Here is a 19,927-nt window from a genome sequence, read left to right as displayed (position 1 = left end):
CACCTCTGGGTTATGGGATTCTCATCTGTGTGATGGTTCCTATGCTGGATTCTCTCACCAAAAGACAACTAGATACTTTAGGTATGTTCAGCATTGTCAGATGCTGACAGGAGATGAACTAATCTACAATATCCATCTCAACATGGGATTTTATATCCCTCTCCTGACTTTTCCAAGGAAGCCACTCTGTTCCTAATACATAAGGTTCACTTTAATATCTTTTTTTTTTAAAGTAATAAAAACTCATTGTGAAAGGGCATATATCAAAACAACATAGAAATATATAAAGAAAAACATGAAAATTCTGTTCTACAACCTACTTCCCTCTAAATTTCACTATCAGAATTAAATGCTATCAATAATTTGGGGGGGGTGGCGCCTGAGTGGTTTGGTGGGTGAGGCCTCTGCCTTTGGCTCAGGTCATGATCTTAAGGTCCTGGGAATGAGCCCCACATCCAGCTCTCTGCTCAGCAGGGAGCCTGCTATCCACCCCCTGTCCCTCTCTGCCTATTTGTGATCTCTGTCTGTCAAATAAATAAATAAAATCTTTAAAAAATAATTTGGAGTGTTTTGTTTTTAGCATAACCAGTCATCCCAGTTTGTCCAGGACTGAGGGGTTTCCCAGGATATGAGATTTTCAGTTCTAAAACAAGGGAAGTCCAGGCCAAATTGGAATGGCTGGTAATCCTAATTATTCCTTTCTCCTTAGCATATTCAAGTACATATATAAACTTTAAAACAAACATGTAATCATATTATATATACTGTTTTACAATGGTCTTTGACACTCAATAGTATATTGAAAATGAAATTGTGTGTGTATGTGTGTGCACAATCCATACAGTTTAGTTCAAATTAAGATAACCATGATTTTGTAGCACTACTATTATGAAGGTATATTTCACACAGATATCTACATTAAGAAAGTACCTCATTTTATGAGATAACTTATCATTCATTTAGCACTCCAAATACCACATTTCCTTGGTACTGAGACACCATTAATTACAAAAAATCATAAAGCTAATGACAACTTCTCAGGAAAAAAGGAATACTCTATTAAATACATGTATTTTCACTAAATAATAGTGTGTGTGTGTGTGTGTGTGTGTGTGTGTGTGTGTGTGTGCAAAAACATACGGCACTTTCTTTTTCAGTATTACATTCAATCATTTGACTCTAAGCTTTCCCAACATTTAGAAGCTAAAGATTTTTGGGTAGATTTCACAGATCATCAGTTACATAGCATCTGTATGTAACAGACTGTTTTGCATAATCCATGATGCTGATTTTGACCATATCCTTAACACCTTTAGGTAAACATATACCAGTGTTTCCTTTGTATTGCCTACTTGATTCAACTAATAATTTCATTTTTCTTTTCCTCAAATGAACACATCAACAGAAATGAAACAGCTCTTTAAATTCAGCTAGTCTTGACAGAGGAACATTCAAGACCTCAGCAATGGTCCTAATATACACATGAACTGGCCACATTAACTCTCCTAGATTTGAGAATGTTACAATCTATCCTGAGACATGGCAATTCCTACTATCTTCAACTGATTTGTTTGGAGTGTGACAGGCAATCTTCTGCCTATACAATAACATTTCATTTCAAGCCTGCTTCACTGAGAAATTTTTAAAAAATCTTTTGTAAATAGAGAGCCTCTAAATATTTTAAGTGATAATTTATCTAAGTGAAGGACACAGCAAGTAATATAACAATTAGATGAACAGTTATTTTGAACATCTTACAGATTCAACACAGAGGTGCCAAAATTAAAGTTAAAATTGTTTCCTTAGGTATTTATTTACTTCCAAAGGACTCTCCACAGTAGACTTTTTCTCTGGAGTTGGTACTGACATTACCATATGAATAACAGTTCTATCACCTGACACTCTCCTCCCCACCCCCCTGCCCCCCCCCCATGCCCTGCCACCCCCACTCCTCCATCCAAGCAGGGTGCAGTTTCTTACTACTGGAGGCAATCTGGAAAATGCAAACATCCTGTACTCTAAACGCTTAGGATTCTTTTTAAGAGTTCCCATATTAGATCTTGAAAAATAAGTCTCAGGGGAAAGTTTACCTGTCCATTTTTGCTTCCTGCTGACAATAGGCTGCATAAGAGATGATGTTTTCATGGCTGCACCTCTCGGTGGCCAGAGCACCAACATACAGAACAAAGTCTGCATCCCGGACGCCCTCTTGGTCTTGCACACCCATTGCCACACAGGACCACTTACCCCCACGGCAGACCCTGCATCGCTGCGCCCGTGGTGGGCAACGGAAAATCAAACCAGAGACAAGGTTAGCTGTAGAGACTTTTATTTTATGTGAATCCAGATTCTAAAAATTCATATGATTTAACAGTTATTACCCTTCAACTTTTATCAAAATCCATTCCTACCTCTACTCAGTTCCTATCTCTAATTCTGAATTTATTTTGCTAAAATTTCTACTTTATGAGTGATAATAAAAATCTATAATCTTAATTAAAACAATAAACTGTTTTTTAAGGGGAGCCAACCAGGACATAAAAAAAGACAGAAATAGATAAGGTTTTAAACTTTTAAACTTTGACATTTAGTGAAAATTACAGAGGACCTTCTTGTGTATGTGTATACATATATGTCCATATTCCTAGGAATCTACAGTTATTTCAAAATTAACTAATAAAAAGCTTTTTATCTAATGGAAATGTATTTTTCTATTATAATGTATCTTGTTAAAAATTCATATAATACAAACATACACAAAGTAAAAAGTTAAAGTCATCTTTACCTTTTAAAGATGAGTTTAAAGCGTAAAGTCACTTCACCATCACTCTTATTTCTAGTTTTCTAATCAAATCTTTGCCCTTGTAACATCTGTTTTTTAGAGAACTTCTCTCAAAGCTCCTAAACAATTATGATCTCCAACTTACAGATTAAAAAATCAGTAAATTGTGATTTTTTTCGGTGTAAATAATGTTTTCATAGAGAGAAAAAAACAGAAATCCTCATTTCATTACATTGTTTACTCTTGTTTCTCTAATACATATATTTATAATTTTTTAGTTCAATTACTTTAACATTTTAATAGTGTTAAAAGAAGGTGTGATTTTTAAACATTCTTTTCCATGATCAATCATGTATAAAAAAAAAAAATCAGGACACCCTCAACTCATCAAGATGTAAGAAGCAGAATTTGGAGAAGCCAAGAGAATGAGAAACAAAAAATACTTCAGAAAAAAAGGAAAGCAATGTCTTTTTTTTTTTTTTTTTAAGATTTTACTTTTAAGTAATCTCTACACCCAATGAGGGGCTGAAACAAATTCATGACCCAGACTGATCTGCATGCTCTTACAACTGATCCAACCATGCGCCCCAAGGACTGTGTCTTAAAATGTCTACAAAATGCCTCTAAATTTCTTGGGAAAAAAGCTGGATATGCAATTAACAAGTTTTTTTAATTTTTAAATGTGTCCCTAAAACCTTTTATACACTCCCAAGAAGTCTGAGAAAAGAAATGAAAGCTGAGTAAATTAGTTGTATTAGGGCCAACATATAGGCCTCTAAAAGCCTTATGGAGCTTCAAATAACTTAATAAAAAAAAATTACAAAGAAAACTTCATCTAAACGTATGCTTAATTTTGGTTACAAAGTAAATGTTCAGTAATATATTCACTTTCTAGAAGTAACCAGAGAACAGTGCAATAGAGAAAAACAGCTAAGGCAATAATCATATTTTCAAATGTGTATGTATAATAAATTGGTTTTCTGGTATACACATTTAAAATTTTTATCTTTTTACTGATAAGTAATATATCCTTAATACGAAAAATCAGAATATTACAAAATTACATAACTTACCAAAGAAAAGCCCCCCAACTCCAACGCTTAAAGAAAACCATTAATATTTTGGTATGGCTCCAGATTCTTTAGTGTGCGTGTATACCTCTAAATTGTTTCATAATTTTTTATTGTATATGTACATACTTTTTTATTTTTTATGTTTTTGTTTCAGCTTTATTAAGTTGAATTATCGATTATAATTCTTAAATAAAATAGGCTAACTGATTTCCAACTTTTTTTTCATTTAAGACCTTAAATATCTTTCCAAGTCAGTAGATGGAGATCTACTTCATTCTTTTTTTTTTTTTTTTTAAAGATTTCATTTATTTGACATAGAGAGACACAGTGAGAGAGGGAACACAAGCAGGGGAAGTGGGAGAGGGAGAAGCAGGCTTCCCACCGAGCAGAGAGCCTGATGCGGGGCTCGATCCCAGGACCTTGGGATCATGACCTGAGCTGAGGGCAGACGCTCAACGACTGAGCCACCCAGGTGCCCCTACTTCATTCTTTAATAGCTGCACGGTATTCCATTATAGGATTATACTGTAATTTAATACTAATATAGGCATATTTATAGTTTTGCAAAGAATATCCTTGAACACATATTGCATATTTGCAAGTATTTTTATGGAATACATTTCCAAATTGGGTTGAAGCACACCATACATATTTTTTATTTTAAGAGATAATGTCAAATTGCCCTTCAAAAATACTTAGTATATACCTGCTAAAAGATGTTTTGGAAGATAAAATTCTAAGCTGAAATGATTCAGCAGCCCCAGAGACAAGTTGAAAAAAAAGAAAAAAAAAAGGAAAGAAGGTATCATCAAATTCATTTGAAAATAAATGAAAGAATAAAATGAGAAAAATGAAGCTTTTGAACTTAAGACTATAAAAACTTTTTGGTGACACTCACAGATTCAAAATCTCCCTCTCTCAGTTTATTCTAAAGAGTAAAAACAGAGCTGTTAAAAGTAGGGTGAATTACCTGGAGGTGCTCCTCAGGCACTATAACTGGGCCACATTTTGTATGCTCTGCAAATTCCCCAGTACAGTATCTATGGGGATCATTTTCCTTCTGTAGGTATCGGTTTGTTGCACGTTGTCTTCAGTTCATTTGTACATCAAAATTCAATTACAAAAAAAAAAAAACATAGAAAAAAAGAAAGAAAACTAGCTCACAGCAGTTAAAAACATTTTTTAAAAAATCAGCTACTATATTAGTTCATTAATAATAATTACTATTTTTGTTAGAAAAGTGGACTAAGAAAGAATTTTGGTTGCATTGGAAATTCTCCTAAGCTAGGTTTTCAGACACCCAAATACTTCATAAGCCTCTACTGTAGACACATGAGGGAGGAAGGGAATGTGGAGAATAAGCAACTACACCCCAGAAAAAGATCCAGCAGGTCACCTCATAATAGAAAATCAGGGAAAGAATGATTACCTAACAGATGCTTTCTTATTCCCTTTAAATACCTTGCAGTTTGGTCACTAAGGACAAATATAATTAAATATCCTATATGAGTTTCAAAATTTGTCATACTGACAGAATGGGGAGGTCAGAGTACCAAACAACTAAAGAAAATGACCTGTATAGAATGTGACATACCTGCTAAGTAAGATAGTGCCCGCAGGTCTCCGAACCTGAAAAGTCTTCTCTAAATAAGAAATAGCTTGTGGAAAAAGTTTATTCTAAATAAAAGTTGAAAAAAAAAGTCAGAATTATAGTTAAAGGACGAGTATATTTAAAACAAATAAGCTTAGGATATTAATGACTGAGGGGGAAAAAGGTAAAACTTTATAATTCTGGAATACAGACGCTAGTTAGTCAAAGATTGTGTGGAAAGAGAATGAGTCTAGGAGCAAAGGACCTTATTTTCTTAGTTGAGCTTGGGGAAAGAAAATGAAGTGAAAAGTTCCTTCCCCATCTCTACTGAAATAGAATATTAGAATATAGAAGTCTCAACTAATCTAAATTACTTCAAATTTGGGAGCAAATTAGATGACTCCAACATTAAGGTAATTTATGTTAAGAAAATCTTATGTTTAGAAGATCTACTTTAATTTCACCGTATGTGTGACCCTGTAACAGCTAAGACACTGTTGACATTAGCACCTCTATACGCAACTTCAGCGTTATCATATATCAGACACATCCACCTGCAGGGGAATGAGTATTTCCACAAGACAATAGTGTCCTCGATGTATTTCAAAAATTTTCTTTTTCACTTTATCTTTAGCATGTTCTATTCCCACAAAACATAAGAGAACAAGGAAGAGAACAAGAAGACTGATTTACTATTAAATTGTAAAATGAGAAGACTAATTTAGCATCAAATAAGGACAAAATTTTGGTGAATGCATCACAGAGATGCCTTTGAAGAAAATGATAAAGATGTTCACTACCAACACCTTCTATTCATTCATTCATTAAATAATCAGCATATATTTTCTTTGTTGAGGTATAATTTATATAAAATAAAGTGTACCCACTTCAAGTATCAAATTTAAGCCATAAGTATTTATGACATACCTTTACGAGGTATCTTTTCTCAGGGAGCAATCTGAAAATCAAGACATAAAACATAAGAATTGCCATGGTGGGCACAGCACTGTCTCATTAGTTCAGAGTATATCTGGCAGGAGCCCCAAGGAATGCTCTGTGGAAGATCTAGTATCAGTCCTCTAAAATCTTAATTTACCTCAAGAAACATTTGAGCTTACTCTGTACCAACACAATGCTAGGCATGATCATGTTATCCCATTCTTTTGGGAAATTAAGGAGAGGGAAAGACATCAGTTACTCCTAATAGCTCTTCACACATGATTACAGATTCATAATTCATCTATTTTCTGAACCCCTCTTACACTAACTGAAAGATTAGACTATCATCCCTTTGGCTAATAATTTTGTAAATGTTCTTATTATACATATTAATACTTTTATTTTTCCTCCATGTACTTATTGAGGAGGTGCCTTCCAGGTATGTTATGACCACAGACAAGTAGATACATACTTGCTCTGTTAAAACTGTTTATGATGTACAGATTGATTTTAATCATATCCCATGGTCATCATCCTTCCAGACTAAAAGGCATTATTAGCTTAATTCCATCTTGAAGGTGCATTAGCATATAGCTCCATGTATGGATCTTCAGGTAACAAATGGAAATATCTTTACCACTTTGATTCTTAATTTTAAAAAGATAAAATAATGGTGTACTTACTCGTCAATACTTTTATCATAGACAGTCTTGATTCTTAAATGTTCATCAACATCTCTTTTTACAACATGATTTGCCTTAAGATGAACCTTATTTATGACCTGAAAAAAATAGATTTGAAAAATGTTTAAAGGGTGTTTTATAGATTAGCTAATGGAGATTCTAACCAGAAAAAAAATAAAAGAACTAAATAAATGAAGAGTTGTTTCATGCTCACAGATAGGAAGACTCAATATGTCAGAATGTCAGTTCTTCCCAACTTGATCTGTAGATTCAATGCAATCCCAATTAGAATCCCAGGAAGTTATACTGAGGACACCAAACAAACTGATTCTAAAGTTTATACGGAAAGGCGGACTCAGAATAGCCAACACAATGTCAAAGGAGAAGAACAAAGTTGGAAGACTGATACTATCTGACTTCAAGATTTACTATAAGCTATAGTGATCAAAACGTGGTACTAACAAAAGAGACAAACATTTGTTGCAGCATTATTTAAAATAGCTAAGATACAGAAGCAGCCTAAATGTCCTTTGACAGATGAATGGATAAAAAAGATATGGCATTACACAATGGAATATTACTCAGCCATAAAAAAGAATGAAATCTTGCCATTCATGACAACACAGATAGATCTCCAGGGTATTATGCTAAGTGAAATAAGTCAGAGAAAGCCAACATGATTTTAGTTATATCTGGAGTCTAAAAAACCAAAAATGAACAAACATACAGTGCAACACATGTAATAAATACAAGATACATATTGTAATCACTAGTGCAAATACTCAAATATATTGCATTTTACTGTAATTTAATTACAACTCAATTTAAAAAGTAAAGCAAAGAGATATAGCTAAAAAGTCAACAGAAGAATCAAAATAGAATATTAAAGAAGAGGAAACAAAGAAAAAAGTGGAACAGAGAAACAGTTGAACTGCAGACCAAAATCCAACTCTCAATAATCATATTAAATATAAATAGACTCTAGAATATTTCCATTAAAAAGCAAAGATTGTCAGACTAAGTAAAAGAGCAAGATCCAACAATTTATTTTTACAAGATACCCATTTTAACTATAAAGACCTAAAGGGGCTGAAAGTGTAAGAATGGAACAAGATATATTATGTAAACATTGATAAAAAGAAAGCCAGAGTGGCTATACTAGTATTAGACAAAGTATATTTCGAAACAAGGAATACTATCAGGGATAAAGAGAAGGACAATACATAGTGCTAAATGAGTCAATTCAACAAGAAAACATAATGATCTAAAACATGTAACCATCTAACAGCACAGCTTCAAACTACATGAAGCAAAAACTGAAAAAATAGACAAATCCACAGTTATAGCTGAAGGCTTCAACACTTATACCTCAGTAATCAGTGTAGACCAGAGACAAAATCAGTAAGGATATAGAAGACCTATGTAGCACTACAACTAACTTAACTGAACCAACATTTATAGAACACTTGCCCCAATAATAGCAGAATGTACATTCTTCTCAAGTGTACATTGCAACATTCACCTAGATAGATCATACTTTTGGCTCTAAAACAAATCTTAGGAAATACAGAAAACCTGAATCATACAAAGGATATTCTCTATCCATAAAAAAATTAAATTAGAACGCAATTACTGAAAGAAAACAGGGAAATTTCCTAATATTTGAAAATCAAACAACAAACTAAATAATCACTAGATTGAAGAGGAAGTCACAAAAGAGATTAGAAAATATTTTTATAAAGATCTTATTTTTAAATAATCTCTATACCCAACGTGGGACCTGAACTCACAACTCCAAGACAAGATCAAGAGTCACATGCTCTACCAATTGAGGCAGCCAGGTGTCCCTAGAAAATATTTTAGTTAAATGAAAATCAAATTACAGCAAATAAATATTTGTGGAATACAGCTAAAGCAGTGTTTACAGGAAAATTTATTTTTAAAAACCCTCAAATTAATGATCTAATCTTCTATTTTAAGTAACCAGAAAAAGGGGGCACCTGGGTAGCTCAGTCAGTTAAGTCAGTTAAGGAACCAAAACATTCTTCCTTCTGCTGGGATAGTAAAATAGTATACACATGCAAGGTCCATCACTTCCTGTTAGGTCTGTAATTGACAATGAATGGCAGGGCATGAGAGCTCCCTCTTGCTGGCCTCCCAGCTCCATTCTAAATGAGGTTTCCCCTTTTATTGATTTTCACACCATATGAAAGAGATTCCTAGAGAAGGGAATGCTCTAATGGGGGGAAACTCCTTGCCCTTTCTCTATACCTTGCCCTATGCACGTCTTCCATCTAGTTGTCCTTGAGTTATACTTTTTTAAAATAAACCAGTAATCTAGTAGTAAATTTTTTCTCTGAGTTCTATGAGCTGCTCTAGCAAATTAATCCAACCCCAGGAAGGGGTTGTTGGAAACTCCAATCTATAATCATTTGGTCAGAAGCTCAAGTGACAGTCTGGACTTAGAACTGGTGCCTGAAATTGTGGAGTGTGGGCCAGTCTTACAGAACTGCGGAATCTGATGCTATCACTGGGTAGATAGTGTCAGAACTGAGTTTCGGATTGTGTAGGAAAGTTACTTGGCGGTGTGTGGAAAAACCCCACACATTGGAATTGATACCAGAACACTTTATTACAGATATTTAAAAGATCAAAAGAGAATACTAAGAAAAACGTTGTGCCCATAACTTTGACAACTTTAATGACATGAAATTCTCTGAAAGACATAACGTAATCAAAACACAATGAAGAAGAAATAACCTGAATACTTCACTATCTATTAAAGAAAATAGTTCATAGTTTACAACTCCCCAATAAAGAAAATTCCAGGCTGAGATGTCTTCATTCATGAATTCTATTAAACATTTAAAGAAGAAACAATAGTGACTGTATGCAAGCTCTTCCTTAAAATGGAAGGGGAAGGAATATTTCCAAACTTATTCTCTGAGGCCGGCATAACTTATTCTCTGAGGCCGGCATTACCCTAATACTGAACCCAACAGTTATCAGAGAAAAAAAAATCTACAGACCAATATCCTTCATAAATATATACACAAAATTATCAACATTAGCAAGTTAAATCTGGCAAAATGTAAAAAGGGTAATACATCATAACCAAGCGGAGTTTTAATCTAAGGAATGCAATGCTAGTTTATCATTTAAAAATTTCAAACAATGTAATTCACAACATCAACATACTAAAGAAAAAAAACTACACAATTATATTAATTGATGCCAAAAAGACATTTAATAAAACTCAGGGGTTCCTGGGTGTCTCGGTCAGTTAAGCATCTGCCTTCAGCTCAGGTCATGATTCTGGGGTCCTGGGATCAAACCCCTGACAGGCTCCCTACTCGGCAGGGAGTCTGCTTCTTCCTCTCCCTCATCCTTCCCCATGCTTGTGCGCTTGCTCTCTTTCTTTCTGAAATGAATAAAAAATCTTTAAAAAAAATTCAATATCCATCCATGATAAAAGCTAAGAATAGAAGGTAATTTTCTCCACATGGCAAAGCACATTTGCCAAAAATCTAAAACCAATACACTTTTTTCTTTTAAAGGGTTTTTTTTTAAAGATTTTAATATTTAAGATTTAATAATATCTACAACTAATATTCTTCTTTTTAAAAGATTTTATTTATTTGAGAGAAAGACCGACAAAGAGCGCAAGTGGAGGGGGAGGGGCAGAGGGAAAAGGAAAAGCCAACTTTCTGCTGAGCAGGGAGCCCAGACCTGAGGCAGGGGTGGTGTCAATCCCAGGACCCAGGATTATGACCTGAGCTGAAGGCAGACCCTTAACTGACAGAGAAACTCAGGTGCCCTTACAACTAATATTCTTTTTTTTTTTTTAAGATTTTATTTATTTATTTGACAGAGATAACATGTAGGCTGAGAGGCAGGCAGAGAGAGAGAGGGGGAAGCAGGCTCCCTGCTGAGCAGAGAGCCCGATGCGGGGCTCGATCCCAGGACACTGAGATCATGATCTGAGCTGAAGGCAGAGGCTTAACCCACTGAGCCACCCAGGTGCCCCAATATTCTTAATAATAGAAGACTGAATGCCTTCCTAAGATCAGGAACAATGCAAGAAAGTCTATTCTCACCATTCTTATTCAACGTCATATAGGAGGTCATAGTCAGTACGATAAAGCAATATTAATATTAAATATTTAATATAAGCAAAAGATACATATTGTAATACCTAAAGCAAATACACACACACACACACACACACACACACACAGAGGTTAAAAGTAAAAGAATGAAAGAGATATATCACATAAGCTCTATCATAAACAAGCTCAAGTGTCTCTATTAACATCAGACAAAACAGACCTCAAGACAGGAAGTATTACCAGAAATAAAGAGTGATATTTTATAATGATAAAGGGTTAATATATCAGGAATTGTAAATATGAATGTATCTAATAACAATGGATTCAAAGTCTACAAAGCAAAAACTGACAGAAGTAAAGAGAAAAAGAAAAAATTTACAATCTTAAGAATCTTTAAGACCTTTGTATGAGCATAGGAAGTGCTTAGAATACCATCAATCACTTTACCTTATTGACACGTATAAAAAGCTATAATCAATAACTATAGAATATATATTCTTTGCAAGTATACATGAAAAGTTAAATAGGATACAGCATATGCTGAGGTATAGATAAAACAATCTCAAATTTCAAAGGACTAAATTCTTACAGAAGACACTCTCTAACAGTAACAATAAGATCTAGAAAAGGACCCAATATTTAGAAATTATATTTAAACATTTTTAATAACCCTCAGATTAAAGAAGAAATTACCAGGGAAAATAAAAACACTTTGAATGAAACAACAATTAAGCTCCCCTACTCTTGTTCTCTCGCTCACTCTCTATCTCAAATATATCAATATAATCTTAAAAAAAAAAAGACAACTCTCAATTAAAGATAAATAAATAAATAAATTACCAAAGCTAACAGTTGGTTGTTTAGGATATCTTTATGCCAAAAAATTTAACAGTTCAGATGAAATAAAGTCCTTAAAAACACAAGTTACCAAGACAGGCACAGAACCAAATAGAAAGTATGAACTGACTTGTTATCAGAGAAATTGGATTTATCTAAACTTTTCTACATAGTGGTTGCTTGGGGCCAGAGGTGAAAACAGGGACTGACTAGATAGATAGGTAGACGGGTAGATAGATAGATTTTTAGTAATTTCTGCACCCAACATGGGGCTCAAACTCATGACCCTGAGATCAAGAGTCGCATGCTCTCCTGCCTGAGTCAGCCAGGTGTCCCAGGGATTGACTAAAAATGGGCATAATGGATCTGTTTAAGGTGATGGAACTATTCTAAAACTGGATTGTGCTGATAGCTACACAATCTGCAAATTTATTAAAAGTTACTGAATTGGACATTTAAGTGGTGAATTTTATGTTATATAAATTATAACTCCATAAGAGTTTTTTTTTTAAAAGATTTTATTTATTTGTCAGAGAGAGAGACAGAGAGAGTGAGCACAAGCAGGGGCAGTGGCAGGCAGAGGGAGAAGCAAGCCCTCATCGAACAAGGAGCCTGACATAAGACCCAATCCCAGGACCCCGGATCATGACCTAAGCTGAAGGCATGCCTAACCACTGAGCCACCCAGGTATCCCTCAATAAGAGTATCTTAAAAACTCTCTACAAAGAAAATGACAGGCCCACCCAGGTGGTCTCAACTATGAATTATACTAAGCATTTAAGGAAGAAATGATTTCAATTTTATACAACTCTTTTAGAAAATACAAGAAGATGGAACACTTCCCAACTCATTATGTGAAACCAGTAAGAATTATACTTATAAGGGATGCCTAGGTGGGTCAGTCAGTTGAGCAGCTGTCTTCTCTCAGGTCATCATGTCCTGCATCGGGCTCCTTGCTCAGTGGGGAACCTGCTTCTCTCTACATGCCACTCCCCCTGCTTGTGTGCTCGCTCTCTCTCAGTAAACAAAATCTTTAAAAAAAATGAACAAAAACTTCACTAAAAAAAGAATTTATAAACCAACATTACTCATAAACATAGATGCATAAATCTTTAACAATCTATTAGCAAACTGAATTCAGAGGTATATAAAAAGGATAATACATCCTTAAGTTAGGACGAAGGAGGGTCTATCACAAAAAGCAATTGCTATTTACATAATTTACTACTGGAAAATTCAATGTATTCTATCACATAAAATATTTTACATAATTCCATTTGTATAAACTAAGCTCTAAAAGAGACAAAACTAATCTTCTCTCTCTCTCTTTTTTAAAGATTTTGTTTATTTATTTGTCAGAGAGAGAGAGAGAGAGAACAAGCAGGGAGGGTAGCAGGCAGAGGGAGAAGCAGGCTCTTCGCTGAGTAAGGAGCCCGATGCAGGACTCAATCCCAGAACCCTGGGAACATGCCCTGAGCTGAAGGCAGCTGCTTAACTGACAGAGCCACCCAGGAGTTCCGAGACAAAACTAAACTAATGTCAAAAAAAAAAGGGGGGGGGGAATAATTGTTGCCTGGGGTATCTGGATAGGGAAAACTGACTGGCACAAGATGGGGCAGGGATCTTTCTGGAGGCATAGAAATATTCTGTTATCATGTGGCTACAAGCTTCTCATGAACTACATGACTGCATTTATTACATTCCAATACATGTAAATTTAGCAGAAAGCTTTTAGGGGCACATGGCTGGCTCAGTTGGTAGAACATGCCACCTTGATCTTGAGGTTGTGAGTTCGAGCTCCATACTGGGCGCACAGATTACTTAAAAAAAAAAAAAAAAAAGGTTTAAAATAATATCCCTTCCTTCCTTCCTACCTTCCTTTCTTCCTTGCTTCCTTTTTTAGAGCACTGAGGGGCAGAGAGAGATGGAGAATTCCCAAGCAGGCTCTCCTCCCAGCACAGAGCCCCAGGTAGAGGTCGATCTCACAACCCTGAGACCATGACCTGAGCCAAAATCAAGAGCCAGACACTTAACCGACTAAGCCTTCCAGGTGCCGCAACAACAAACTTTTAAAAGTAACAAGTGGGATGCCTGGGTGGCTCAGTCGGTTAAGCAGCTGCCTTCAGCTCAGGTCATGAACCCAGGGTCCTGAGATGGAGCCCTGCATTGGGCTCCTTTCTCAGCGGGGAGCCTGCTTCTCTCTCTGCCTCTGCCTGCCACTCTGCCTGTGTGCGCTCTCTCTCTCTCTCTGACAAATAAATAAATGGAATCTTAAAAAAAAAAAAAGTAACAACAAGTGAGAGGATGGGGAATGGGTGGAAGTATATGAAACATGAATGAGAGAATATGGTAAGAGTTAAAGCTGGGTGATGGGTCCATGAGCATTCATTATACCATTCTGGTTTTTTTGTTTTGTTTTGTTTTCATTTATATAATTAAAAAATGAAACTTAGAGGTTTTGGTTGAAAACAAGTTAAATGTGTCAAAAAAAATTTTTTTTAGTTGGTTCTATACCCGACATCGGGCTTGAACTCACAGATCAAAAGTCTACATCCAACATGGGGCCTGAACTTAGAGACCAAGAGTCTCACACTCTACCAACTGAGCCAGCCAGGCGCCTTCCTACACCTCCCCTCCTACTTCCCTCCCACCCTCCCAACATGTTTTGTACTTCCCACCACACCCCCCAAAATGTTACATAATTTCCTATAGCATTTAACAGAGGTGTAGTCACTAGTATGAGTACAATGAATAATTCTTTTTTTTTTTTAAGATTTTATTTATTTATTTGAGCATGAGTGGGGAGAGGGGCAGAGGGAGAGGGAGAATAAGACTCCCTGCCGAGCAGGGAGTACAATACTGGGCTCATTCCTAGGACCCTGAATCATGACCTGAGCCAAAAGCAGATGATTAACCGACTGAGCCACCCAGGCACCTACAATGAATTATTCTTGCCTATACTTTATGTTTAGGTTAAAACTAAGACAATGGTTAGGAGGACTTGCTATTATATAGTTTATGAAGAACCAGGAGAGTTATTAAGAATGTTAAGTCTCAAAAAGAACTTAATAGCTTGCTTTTAATATCTGAAGCACTATCACAATTGAGTTTGTTTAGCCAAGAGGCATGAATAGGAATAGTGGGTAAAAATTTCAGGAAGAGTTTTCAGCTCTATAAAAAGAAGAACTTTATACTGGCGATCTCCAAAAAGTAAAGGGGCCGCCTCTGGAGATAATCTCCCTATCCACTGAGATGTTCAAAAAGAAGTTGGAGTTTTGAACACTGGCAACAATCACTAGATGAAACTGCCATATACGTTTCCTCCAATGGAGAGATTTTGCAGTTCTTTGAATAGTTTTCTCTTCCTGTAATCTAAATTCAAAGAAAGAAGCACAGGGTTTTGCAGGAATGGTTTTGTTGTTTTAGTTGTTTTTAAAGAATTCATTGGGGGTGGGAGAATTGTGGATCTATTGTTAAAGGGTACAACCTTGCAACCAGTAAATAAATAAGCCCTGGAGCTCTAATACACCATAGTGACTATAGTCAACAATACTGTATTATAAACTTAGAACTTGCTAAGAGACTAAAAAAATAAATAAAATTCAGCCAAAATGCAGTGTCATGATAAAAGCTGAAATATAGCTATAAGCCCCAAACTTAGTATTTTGGCACATATGGTTATAACAGTATGCATAGAACATTTTGGAAATTATCACAAAAATGAGTGGTCTTAGATTTCTGGGCTGAACTGAAAATTTCTAGATTAGTCTTTCTTAATAAAGTAATAAGACAAATTATAAAATCAGTCACAACATGCCACCCTGCCCCAGGTACTCTATCTCCTTTCCACAAAGAACACTGATTATTGTGGGCTCTCTAAATACTGCTGAGGAATCAGACATAAACCTCATCCGAAGGAACCTTACAATTTAACTACAAAAGCAAGACTACAAAGAAATGCCTAAGAAATAAACCTTCCCCACATAGCAGTACTTGGTTAAGTGCCAGAAGAGATTACAGATAAGACAAACTATGAAATGGAAAAAAAAAAAAACCATTCTGCTGGAGTGGTTTCAGCTGACTACCTTGAAGGTAGGGAACTTTAACTAGGATTAAAAGAATGTAGGGCACCTGGGTGGCTCAGTGGGTTAAGCCTCTGCCTTCAGCTCAGGTCATGAGCCCAGGGTCCTGGGATCAAGCCCCGAATCCACCTCTCTGCTCAGCGTGGAGCCTGCTTCCCTCTCTCTGCCTGCCTCTCTGCCTACTTGTGATCTCTCTGTCAAATAAATAAATAAAATCTTTAAAAAAAAAAAAAAAAAAGAATGTAGAGAGGGAGAAAAATGGAAGGAGGCAGGCACTTGCAGGGTAGGAGAACCGGGTAAAACAAGCAATGTGGTGAGGTAACTTGAAAATAAGCCTGAATTTTGTCTTAGAGAGCCCCCCAATAGCCTTCCAATGCCTTTAGCTCTCCTAACCTTTGGGTCAGTAGTTTCCAATGTGTGGTCTTTGGAAAAGTATCATCATCAACCACCTGGGAGCCTGAACTGCAAATTCTGGGTACCATCCCAGACCTAATGAGTCAGAAAGTGAGGGAGTGAGACAGCAAACTGTGTTTTAACAAATCCTTTAGGTGATTCTGATGAACTCTCAAGTTGAAAACCACTGTGCTACAATTGCCTAAGTAGAACTCTCAGCACAGGAAAGCCATCATGTTCTGAGTGCCTAACTCAGCCACTTTACTGGGTGCAGAAAGGGAGTTAATACTGTTAGAGTAGGCAGTTTGTTAGGTTCTCACAAGATGCCGCGAGGCCAGCAAAGAGGAAGTCACGGCCATCTATGAAGAAGAGGCCTGTCCTGGCACCACTCCAAAAGAAAACCACAAGGGACTGCCATCTTGACAGCTTGAGTGACCTCAGCTCATTATACAGTTGTTTTATTAGCACTGCGGTTATGAAGGAGCTCCGCCTCTGAAATCTCCACGAGAGTTCTTTATCGGGCAAATAAGGCAAGAAAAAGGGCATAACCTACATTCCTGGAAGAGACCACCCTGTTTCCAAGAAATCCTCACTTCAAGTAATGAATATTCCACCCCTTTGTTAACAACTGTCAATAACAGAAACCGAAACCCAGTGGGCTCAGACCTTCCTTGAGCGCACCCTCTCTCACATCTCTAGAATGTAGTTTTACTTTAAGAAACTTTCCTGCTTGGGGGCGCCTGGGTGGCTTAGTCTTTAGGCGTCTGCGTTCGGCTCAGGTCATGATTCCAGGGTCCTGGAATCAAGCCCCACACCGTGCTCCCTGGTTGGCGGGAAGCCTGCACCTCCCTGTCCCACTCCCCCTGCTTGTATTCTCTCTCTCCCTGTCTCTCCCTCTGTCAAAGAAATAAAATCTTTAAAGAAAAAGGAAAGAAAGAACGAAAAGAAAGCTTCCTGCTTGTACTGCTTATGTACCCTGTTGTCTGTCCTTGGATTCTTTCTCCTGGCAAACCAAGAGCCTCCAGCGACATCTTTTGCAGGGGATGGGTCAAGGGCTCAGGACCCAAGGACCACCCGGTAACAAGGGCAAGTCCAACCCCTAAGAGTTCAGTTTCCGGTCCAATTTCGCTTTCTTCTCCAACACACCTTGTTCCAGCAACTACCCTCTACATCTTCGCCTCTCGTGTTACTTTACCCTCACAGCGCCCGTTCCCGCCCTCCGTCGCCCTACCTCAGTCTCAGAGGGGACGCGGTGCCGGCAGGGAGGGGAACTGTCCAAGGAAACAGGAATTGATGTGGAGCTTGCCCAGAGGCCGCCCAACAGGAGTAAAACGCCTTGGACCCATAAAGACCTGCTCCAGCGCCACTGACTAGGGCCAGGGCCTGAACCCGAAGAACCTGCAACTCCGTTCCTTTCGGCCGCCATCTTCGGGCCGAGCGTCGTTACCATGGAGTACGTGACGTCTTCACCCTGGCGCCAGACCCGCCCCTCGCCGCCGGCGGACAGACGATTTTCGATTGGCTAGCATCACCAACCAGATCGCCCCGGATGTGAGCTGCATCACGGTGGTCGCGTCTCAATACGGGAAGCCTGCCAATAAATGCCGTTTCGCGGCCCACGTGAGTTGGGCTGTAATACTAGTGGGTGTTGCACGGCAATGATTGTATAAGGCCGTTTCTCTTTAATTCTGTTTCTCGCCTTAAAGGTAGGGATCCACACTGGGTGCCATGTGGCTTAAACAAACTGATGTAGAACCTTTAACGGTTTAGCCCTCTGTATAAAAGATGAATGGCATATACTTTCATTTTTACTTTTTATTTTCAGTAACCAATTTTAGAAGCATTTAACTAGTCATTTCTTATAAAATCAGTATGTTCGTTCCTATTCAACCCCATCCCATAACTGCTATGTAACAAAACAAGAATTAGGGGTGTCTGGCTGTCTTAGTGCAGCATGTGACTTGATCTCTGGGTAGTGAGTTCAAGCCCCACAATGGGTATGGAGCCTACTTAACACAAAAACTGCAAAAAACAAACAAACAAAAAAACAACCAGAACAACCCACAAGAATTGCAACTGTATTTAACCCAGGAAGAGACCAGGTGGATCCTTGCCATTAAGGAAACTCTCTACCTTCAATCTAGGCCATGAGTAACTATAAAAAAATTGAAAATTGGGATATTCCCCCCAAGGCCCTTTATACAATTAAAACTAGTAACTGGAAGCACTGAACTGAAACAATCATTTATCCAGAACTGAATACTGTAAATTACTATACTAGGAACTGGGATAGGAAAGAAATAGCCCCAAGATCGTACAATTCATTGGTAAAGATCATGTACTGAAACTGAAAGGTGGGGCACTCTACCAGTAAAGGCTTGTTACATAATGAGTCTATCATCCCAAACCAAATTTATCACTTTCAGGACATGTTCTTTTTCCACTACAAGATGACAAAGAACCTGTGAATTCTGAACAGAGAATAGCACCAGGAAACATCAAGTTCCTAGTTTTAACAGTTGTGTCATGCTGGGGAGAGGCTGTTTCAGAGATCCAGCCAACCAACTGCTAGCCATTTGAGTTCATTTCTCTGAAACACAGGATTCCTCCAATGGTACCTTTGGCTTGAGGACCATTTTTGTACTCACCAAATCTCCTTATGGGAACAGAAATGCATAAAGCCCTCTCTCATTTACTAAGTGCTGTATTATTAAATCAATTCAAGAGGACGAATTTCCATGCAATGTTGTCTTGCCACTGCATTTACTCAGGTCATGCTAAGGATTCTTTTAAGATTTTTATTTGACACACAGGGAGAGAGATCACAAGTAGGCAGAGCAGGCAGAGGGGGAAGCAGGCTCCCTACTGAGCAGAGCCCCATGCAGGGGTCGACTCCAGGACCCTGAGATCATTACCTGAGCCACTCAGGTGCCCAGACCTCTCTTTGCTCAACTGTCCACTTCCTGTTTATCCACCTCCATTACTCTATCATCATCCTACTCAATACCATATTCACTTAACTCCTACAAAGGTGACAGGCTTGAGATTTCCTCTCTGTATGCCTAATCCAGGCACGAATGCCCAGCTGCCTTCTGGACGTGTTCACGAGTGAGTATCCTATAGCTTCTTCAAACTCAACACCCTTCCACTGAAAGATCTCCTAGTTAGCCAACTTTGTAAATGCAGTATTACCCACCCACAACCAAAGGTAGGAATGTTACCGTTGAAGACTTAGTTGGTCTTTGAATTCCTTAGTACAGCTTATAAAACCTGGCATAATCCAGCCATTTCTACTTATTTTCCAATTATTGCCCACAATTAGGTTTCAGTTACACGACACAACCCAGTTGAAGAGTTCCTTAAACGCCTCTTTCACATAAACCCTAAAGGTCATTTTTACGAAATACCTCCCTAAGCATTTCTTCCTCTATTCCTAAT

The 19,927-nt window shown here is 37.4% G+C and overlaps 1 protein-coding gene across 2 annotated transcripts in view; it reads right to left on the bottom strand.

The window, feature by feature from the left end:
- The window catches only part of LMLN (leishmanolysin like peptidase), a gene marked incomplete at its 5' end in the record, with an annotated part of 78,447 nt that extends 60,508 nt beyond the window's left edge, over positions 1 to 17,939 (bottom strand). For both annotated transcript variants that reach the window (XM_080818746.1, XM_080818745.1), the window contains 6 exons: positions 2,091 to 2,269; positions 4,826 to 4,943; positions 5,450 to 5,532; positions 6,374 to 6,404; positions 7,069 to 7,166; positions 17,721 to 17,939. In XM_080818746.1, coding sequence (XP_080674872.1) covers positions 2,091 to 2,269; positions 4,826 to 4,943; positions 5,450 to 5,532; positions 6,374 to 6,404; positions 7,069 to 7,166; positions 17,721 to 17,939 — 728 coding nt within the window. The remainder of the gene's footprint in view (positions 1 to 2,090; positions 2,270 to 4,825; positions 4,944 to 5,449; positions 5,533 to 6,373; positions 6,405 to 7,068; positions 7,167 to 17,720) is intronic.
- Between the last annotated feature and the right edge of the window lie 1,988 nt (positions 17,940 to 19,927).

The sequence above is a fragment of the Martes martes genome (assembly GCF_963455335.1).
Source record: "Martes martes genome assembly, chromosome: 1".
Lineage (NCBI taxonomy): Eukaryota > Metazoa > Chordata > Mammalia > Carnivora > Mustelidae > Martes > Martes martes.
Note: the sequence above shows the minus strand (reverse complement) of the source record. Positions and strands in the feature narration are given on the sequence as shown.